At 36.3% G+C, this 8,717-nt stretch overlaps 1 protein-coding gene across 3 annotated transcripts in view; it reads right to left on the bottom strand.

Annotated features, from left to right (window-relative positions):
* LOC106699890 (zinc finger protein 3-like) overlaps positions 1-8,157 on the bottom strand; it is a 30,746-nt gene extending 22,589 nt beyond the window's left edge. For all 3 annotated transcript variants that reach the window (XR_002752654.1, XM_023332652.1, XM_014472156.2), the window contains exons 1-4: positions 8,037-8,157; positions 5,647-5,896; positions 2,622-2,680; positions 1,391-1,560 (exon numbers count right to left, since the gene is read on the bottom strand). Coding sequence is in view for 2 of the 3 variants with exons in the window: in XM_023332652.1 (XP_023188420.1) it covers positions 1,391-1,560; positions 2,622-2,680; positions 5,647-5,892 (475 nt within the window). In the remaining variant the exon portion in view is untranslated. The remainder of the gene's footprint in view (positions 1-1,390; positions 1,561-2,621; positions 2,681-5,646; positions 5,897-8,036) is intronic.
* Between the last annotated feature and the right edge of the window lie 560 nt (positions 8,158-8,717).

An 8,717-nucleotide genomic window follows, 5' to 3' on the forward strand; every position in this document is an offset into this window, starting at 1 on the left:
GACTTTTGTTTATCACCAGATTTCATCTTCATTTTGGGTTTAATCCTGCTGACAAGCAAACTGATTTTAAATGTTAATGTTTCTATCATTGAGCAGCCAGTTGTGTTGAAATTTTCTCTCTGAATTGAATTTTTTTCAGGGTATTAAAGGTTGAAAATGCACTAAACACTTTACTGAAACAATTTCAGAAGCAAAGCAACCAGATGGTCGTCTGACATCAACTTTAAAGGTTTTTATTTAGAGTCTCACTGACACGATAAAACCAAATACATCATTTAAAAATATAAAGTACAGCTCACTCTGCGTACACAAAAAACAAATCATAAATATTTCTCACATTGAATATTTATCTGTTATGATAAAAACGTTTTTTTTCGACAATAAATGATAATTTTCTGGTAATACAATACAAGAACAGATTGTCAAAGATCAATAAACTTTAAATTCTAATAAACATTTAACACTGGAACATTTTAAATATCCAAAATAAATAAACAACAAACAGAACCAACAAACAATGAATTATGAAGTCTTTGTAAACAAAATTGCCCTTCAAAATAAGGTTTATTTGAGACCAAAGCAGCAGACTGAAGACTTTAGTCATGTAGTTTTTGGTAGAAAAAGAGAGAAAAAAGAAAAACAACAATGCAAACAACAATCACAGACTACTTTAATATATTTCATGTGTTTACATTCGTCGCTGCCATTATTTTTAATGACTTACCGTGTGAACAAAGTTATTCACGCATGTTTTTAATTTCATGTCTTATTTGATGGAAATAATTTTTTTTTTGACATTAACAGAAAGATTTGTACATTTTTATAACGGAAACGGAGCAACTTTCTGGCACTTTGATATAAACGCAGAGCCGTAATGTGAAGGAATAAAAAACTTTTACTCATCTCATGATCAATGAGTCCATGACAAACTGAATCTATGGTTTTGGCTGAAACTAGTCAATGTTAGCCCAGTCACAATAAAACAACTAAATTAAAAACAATTATTTCCATGTGCATGATTTATTGTTTAACTGCAAGGTAAAACTCTTCAGTCTGGTGCTTTGGTCTCAACTATCCTTTTTTTGAACGACAGTTTTTTTACAAAGACTTCATAATTAATTTTATTTATTGTTTCTGTAGTTTTGCTTATTTATTATGGATATTTAAAGTGTCTTCCAGTTCCAGTGTTAAATGTTCATTAGAATGTAAAGTTTATTTTTTGAGAATGTGTTACTCTGCAATCAGCATTAGCGTTCTTAAAAATGGTCTCAAAACAACAATATTGTTTTTCATCACAATAAATTCTGGAACAATTTATCGTCCAGCAGAATTTGTAGCTGTGACAGGCCCAGTCAGGGTTACAAATCAGCTGTGAAATCGCTGGACTCACCTGGCTGACCTTTTCCCACCGCCTCATCGAACACCAGCAGCTCCGTTCCCGGATGGATATCCTGACACGAGCGCACACACACACCCACACACGCGTCGTCACACACCCCTCTGCAGGCGCACCGCACCGCCACGTTCTGCTGGGCCCTGCACTGCGCCTGACAGGCAAAGCTGAGGGAAAAACAAACGGTGACAAACTGAATGTAGCTCAGATTGCATTAAAGCATCCGTGGAATGAAACGCAGCAGGAGGCCGCTGATGGCATGGGAATAAAAGCTGTATGGATATCAGGATAAATATTTATTTTATGTCTCTAAGTGGCTCATCAAAGGAACATGGTGCATTATATTTTTCTCTGTTTGACTCTGTGGGGAAGAAAACTGGGGCAGTTTTTAATCAGGACGCCTCAGCGGAGCAGATGATATGCAGACTGCAGCGGTGAGACACTATGTCATTCTTAGAAATTAAAATCTGGAGTTTGAAGTTAACAGAAGCATCAAAAAAGCTCAAGCTGAAACGCTGAGCCAAAGTGTTGAGTCGGCACTATTCTGGGGTTCAAGAGAAACAAATTAGGGCCAAAATGTATCATATTAACATCCGAGGGAAACACAAAGTTTGAAATTTAGACAGGAGTAACAGTTAGGGATGAACCGATCCACTTTTTTTTCCACTTTCAATACCGATATCTGAGGTTAACTTTCAGCCGATACCAACCCGATTCAGAAAAACAGATGAATTCACTTAAAATGTTTTTTTAACACAGAAATTGGTAACTCTGCACCAGTACAGCTCACTTAAATGCACCAGTAGCTTCACAAGCTTGATCAAACATGTAAAACAACTAACCTTTAATTTGTCCACTCAGTGCAATAATTAACACAATAGACTGACTGAAACCTTTCAAATGGTTCAGAAATGCAGTTATGAAATCTAAATATAATGTAAAATAAATAATAAAGCATTATGTCGCTCAGAGCACAAAGCATAGAACTAGACTGATTAGATCTGCCCTTGTTGCCACATTGTCACTAATACCAGATCTACATTTTTGTTTTATATACAGACAGATATTGATATTGAATCGGTGCATCACTGGTAACAATCAACAAATATGACACCAAAAAGGTAGAAAAAGAGAATAAAAATGTCTTACATTAATCATTTGCTCTCAGTAGAATCTGCATCACTTTGACTTGAAGTTGAGTTGAAACTGTATTATTGTGTAGACTTACTTGAACCATGTGGCTCTTTGTACAGGAGCTTCCTGAGTGGTTGATCCCCCCATCAGTGCCTATAAACACAACACAGATGATTATTTATTATTATTTATGCTCCAACCAGTTCGTTTTACATGCTTTCCCCTTGCCAACTATTAGGTAAAACTGAATAAAATTACTCAATATGCTGATGATACTCCGCTGTATTTAACCCAGAAGTTATTCAGATTATAAAGATCTCTTAGGTTACTGGCCTGCTGGCTTTGTGTGTATGAGGAAACGGGTGATCGGGCCGGTCAGTCCTTGCAAAGTTTGGAGCATGATAATCAAAATGGAATAAATTGATAATTGTGACAGAACAAAGAAATGGTTTGGAGTTGATTGATACTCGGACAGATGAGATTCCTGGGTTAATGAGTAAACCCAGTGCGGCCCTTTAGCACCACTAGTTTGCTGTGTTTCATAATAATAAAGCGTGTTTTTTATCATTAAGGCCAGTAACCTTCCCATTCATACTTGATGACAGCCACGCCCACATCGACACGCCCACCACCCAGGTGTCAAAGCCGCTGCTCCTGTCCAATCAATAATTGCTTATTTCATTCATATGGCTCTTATAGAGCCTCAGTGAAAACGTGTTTATTATCATTAACTATTTGGTGCAAAACACAGATTGAAAATCGATTTATTTACTGCATGTTTATGTCTGTTAAGGTTGAGATGGAACTGAACATGAGAACGGCTCTTTTAACCATCCAGACAACCAGCACAACAGAAACACAATCAAATCTGTTAGATGACTGATTACTCCGCGATAATAACTCAGAAATAGTCCAAATAGTTTGGATGTATTTTTATTTCCTTCCTACTTACGGAAAGTTTCTGTTTATATCATAGGTTTCTGGTGCATTAACTAAAGAAAAATATATAAAACTTCAGATATTTCACAAGGAGATATTAACATTCATGGAAAAACCTTACATAACCTTGTATTAAAGCAGAAAGTATGGCGGCCACCGTAAGAAAGGCTTACAGTATTCAATTATGCTGCATGAACTGATCAGTGGATTATTGCGAGGGAACGCAGAAGAAAAAAAATTCCCATGACCCCTGGAGGGCTCCGTACGGTTCAATTGGGGACACGAGTGAAAACATTTCTTACATTTTCATCTGCTGTCATTCTCTTTCTCACTGCACTGAGTCAAACCCTTTGAAAAACCTGCTCCCCTCCTCACCTGTGGGGGCGCTGTATCCAGAACCGCTGAAAGAAACGACACTCTGAAGACGACTCCAACACAACTTACTCCAAACAAAAATGGAGCACTGTTACATTTTAGTGATTGTAGGATTTGACTTTGGCAAAACTCCACCAGTCATTTCTCCTGCTAGCGAAGACTTCCACGTTTGTTGTGGTTGTATTTACCCAGAATGCTCTGCGCCTGCTTCCAGCTTTTGGAGTGATTCCCAGTCCGCTTCGTGTTCACATATGCATTCAACCGGCCTCAGAGTTCACTTCAACCGAATCGAGACCAAGGTTGGTATGTGGTCCAGAGTTTGATTGCACATTCACACCGCCTCAAACAAACCAGACTTTCTAGGCTGTTGGATGAGAGTGGATTAAACACCATAAATCCCATCCGAAACGGGTTTCTAGAACCAATCTTGCCAGAATTAGACATCAGCTGAGAGAGATGCAAAAAAATTAGTCCATGCATTTTACGTCAAACTTCAATTAAAACCAAAATCCACCAGTTTAATCAAACCGAGACTTCCCATGAGAATCATTTATTATTTCCCTTAGAAAGTACGCCTGACCCAAAGATTCTCTCTCTTAATGTTCCTTTTCCTACATTAAATCTGATACTTTTAATCTCTTTAGTCTAATGACTTTTCACACCTAGACTGACTATTAGGCATCAGTATAAATATGACCAGCAGTACTTGCTGTCCACATCGTTTGTGCTTTGAATAGCGCCTGTCAGAGCGTCCTTGAAACCTATCACTGCTGCATCTTTTCATGCCTCTCTGCGTACATTTCTCAGCAGAACATTTGGTGAAAATTACAAGGACCATTTCGTTATCATCCCACGAGGTCAGGGATTAATTGAGCGCAGTGACTCGCAGTTAGTTCGTTCCTTCTGCAAACCAGCACCAGACCGAGACGCCATTATGAAGAACTTCAAGGCTGACAGTAGCTGATGTCTCAAAGTCACTCAGACATGGAGGATTCAGGCCATTTAACAGACAGGCAATAACCAGCATCTTTGATACAGAGTGTTCACTACTTCTCTTATTTATAGGCCTTAAAATATGCTCACTATGAAGAAAATCTGTGAAGGATTGCATCCATGAAAGGAGCTCTGAATGAAACCGAATCTCTTCATGTGATGCAGCTTAATGGGCGTCAGCTGCAGATACAAAGATTTCAGATTTTAGAAACAGAGGCTATTAATTGAAGAATGAGGGAAATTTCAAGGAGAGGGGCAAAAACTCCAGCTTCATCCATCGGAGGAAAGTGGTTCCCTTTCAGCAACTCCTTCACAGAACCACTACTGACATGTCTGGTAATTTTTTATCTATGGACATTTACTGCAGAATCTGTCACACTATCAGGATAAGTGACAGTTTTTGGATCAAGAGACACTTAATGCATACATACAGATAGGACTCTCTGTTCCAGTAGTTAAATGGTTCAAACTTTACCAAATGAACATGAATCTTTTTGTTTTAATAGGTAAATTCTCATCAGAATGGGCAGAAATCACACCCGGGGTACCACAAGGCTCAATCTTCGGACCCCTCCTATTTAATTTCTATATGCTACCACTAGGGGGTGGGCATTTATCTTATTGTTTATCTTTCATTATTATAAATTTCTTATCACTACAAGATTTTGATTTATCAGCGTTAGGCCTGCCAAGATAAAGTTTTCTGGACGATAAATTGTCATAGAAGTTGTTGTGATAAACAATAATGTTGTTTTGAGACAGTTGTCTGAATGACAGAAACTGTTTGAATATATTTGAGGAGGAAGCTTCACCTTCTCATCCTCAGAACAAGCAGCTCCTGATTGGTCGTTTTCAGAGGAATTGCTCAGCAGGTCTGAACCCGTCCTGGCGACCCGCTGTGCGTCGCCCTCCGTCCCCAGCGGGGCTCCGGCCTCCAGCGGGCGACCGACCCACCAAAGCCCCACGCTGCCTTCACGCAGCAGCGAAGGGCCCAATGCAAAGCCGCGGGGGAGAACAGAGGACAGGAAGGAGGCGAGATCAGGCAGAAGACGGGCCATTCACCTGGGGAGGGAAATAAACGTACCAGAGACTTTCATTATTATTCAAACTAAGATTGTGCCTGTCACGTTGGACCAGGATAACAACCGGAGCAGATTATCGCCACCTATCGGGATTTCAGCGGCTTTGAAGCTCAGCTCCTCAGTAAAAACCAAAGCGTGAAATTCCTAATCAGACTTTCCTTCAGAGCAGAGAGAGAAAGACAGGAGGATCAGATCTGAGCTGCCTGGATTATTCTTAGAACGAAGAGCAATAAGTTCACAGCTTCTGAGTTTGTGCATCATGTCCTCATCATATCTGTTTTTGTGATTTGAAAAAAAACAATAAAAACACATATTAAAATTATTAAAACTTTTTCATTAAGTTTAACCCAAGTTTTTTTAAACTCTTTTCAAGATCATTATTAGTTCAAATCCAGATCAAAATGAACAACAAACAAAATCTTGACTTACTAAATTAGATTTAACTTAAATAAACATTGTCAACTTCAGTTGGTTATTTTCAACTCTGGCATGTGGCTCCAGTGCTTTGCTAACTTCAATGCTTTGTCACAGTTTACAGCAAAATGTATTTAACTGTTATTGATGATATACTTTAGTCAACTATGGAAATCCTTTGGTAAATATTTACTTTTCCACAACAAAGGAGCTGGTGGTGAATAACTCAAATTAAATATGTTGACTTTGATTGTCAAAATATAAGATGATGAGAGCCAAAACTGAAGCACATATCTAAATTAAGGGTGAGTAAACATGTAACTGAACCACAAACAGAAAGAAGCCATATAACCATCAATAAAACTCATTCTGTCTATTGTTTTCCATCACTTGTATTTTCATAAACTTCTTTTAACTTCCTAAATACTTTAATCAGACAAACTGAACTGTTAAATATTTCTGCTTTATAGCTAAGTTTGTTTGTAGGGAAATTTTGATCAAAGATTGTGGTTTGTCTGTGGAAAAAAAACATATTCACCCCTACTCTAAAATACAGATAATTTCAAGCATAAGGGGACAGTAAGATGTGCAAATTCCTGTATTAAATTTATTTAACCAATTTTTTTTCACTAGAGATTAGTTTCCAATTTCACCGTATTATACACTGCTCAAAAAAATAAAGGGAACACTCAAATAACACATCCTAGATCTGAATGAAAGAAATATTCTCATTGAATACTTTGTTCTGTACAAAGTTCCATTTGCACAACAGCAGGTGAAATTGATTGTCAATCAGTGTTGCTTCCTAAGTGGACAGTTTGATTTCACAGAAGTTTGATTTACTTGGAGTTATATTGTGTTGTTTAAGTGTTCCCTTTATTCTTTTGAGCAGTGTATTTACAGTATATTACAAAAACAATAAAGCCATATTTTCTCATACGTCCTTGCAAACATTAAAGCAGTGAGGTATCATTGAAAATAAACAACAATTTTTTTTCTGCAATTCTGTTTTAATATCTAAGTGGAGAAATAATTTTTTTTTAAATTGCCAATAATACTTACAGGATAGAAATGAGCAACGCTAATTGCAAAAGCATACAACCATAAAATAATTCTATAAATAGTAAAACAGTTATACATTCATTGTTTTTCTTCAAACAAAATACATATTTCTAGTAACAAGATTTTCCTTAACTTTACTTTGTATTTTAGGAGACCAAAAAAATCCCTATTAGTTATTTATTATTGAACATTTATTCATTAATGGACGCATTTAAGTAATAATTTAATGATTTATTTATTCTTTGAATTGTGGCACATTTGGACCTCCACTGGGTTTAAACAGAACACACAAATAATCCATTATTATTGTGTTGATTGCATTTAGTTTAGCTCATAACTCAGAGAAACTCACAGCTGACCAACACAAATGAACCTGTTAATATGATGCTAAACGTATATCGAATGTGTTTAAACTCGTTTTTATTTTGAAGGGTCCTATGATTTCTAATATTCATAAAATCAATTCAACAAACATCGGAACGTTTTATGAAATGCTAAAGCTGCCGGTGAAACTAAATATTGGAGTTTATAGAAATGAACATAATACTAGTTTAGCATAGGCTAGCTTAGGATAAGCGGCTCATATTCTAGACCGGAAAACGGTTTTAAAAAATCATCTTAGGAACAAATGAGTTTGTACATACACTAGATGTGATCGGTGTTTTGAATCGAGTGGTGTTTGTTTTAAAAGGACACCGTTCACTCCGTTAAAATTAACTCTGGGAAAGCTATCCTTATCCAGTAAAGAAAAACAAATCAGCGGAAGTCCGGTCGGAAACATGGGTTGTTTTATTTAGTTCCGCGCAACCGTTACAAACAAATGTGAGTGTACTTGCTTGATAAAGCTATCGTCCTAAAAAATATAGATATATTAGTATAAACACATTTTATATTTTATTTAGATTCTTTCGCCATAAAAGTTATTTTAAAAAAAAGACAACATTCTGTTAATTTTGACAAAATCATTCACAAAAAATATGTTTCATATACGTGTCAGCACTTTTAGGTCTGCCCAGCTGCATTATTTTGGTCACATTAGTAAATTAAACTAATAAAAACGACCACAGATGCAACAAAGTCGCCATCTAGAGGTAGTTTTTATAGATGGATTCACATTTACTATCATTTTTATGATCATGATAAGTAAATTAGCCCCCCAAAATTCAAACTTTTTAAATCTGAATAAGTAATTTATTCGGTGTATTTCAAACTGACAGGTACTTACTTCTATATCTGAAGGGAAAAATATTTGTAAATTTTTTATTACAATTTTATTTTGTTTTATTTGACTTATTTATTTTATATGTTTGTTGTTGTTGTTTTTT

This window comes from Xiphophorus maculatus, chromosome 4 (assembly GCF_002775205.1).
Source record: "Xiphophorus maculatus strain JP 163 A chromosome 4, X_maculatus-5.0-male, whole genome shotgun sequence".
Taxonomy (NCBI): Eukaryota; Metazoa; Chordata; class Actinopteri; order Cyprinodontiformes; family Poeciliidae; genus Xiphophorus; species Xiphophorus maculatus.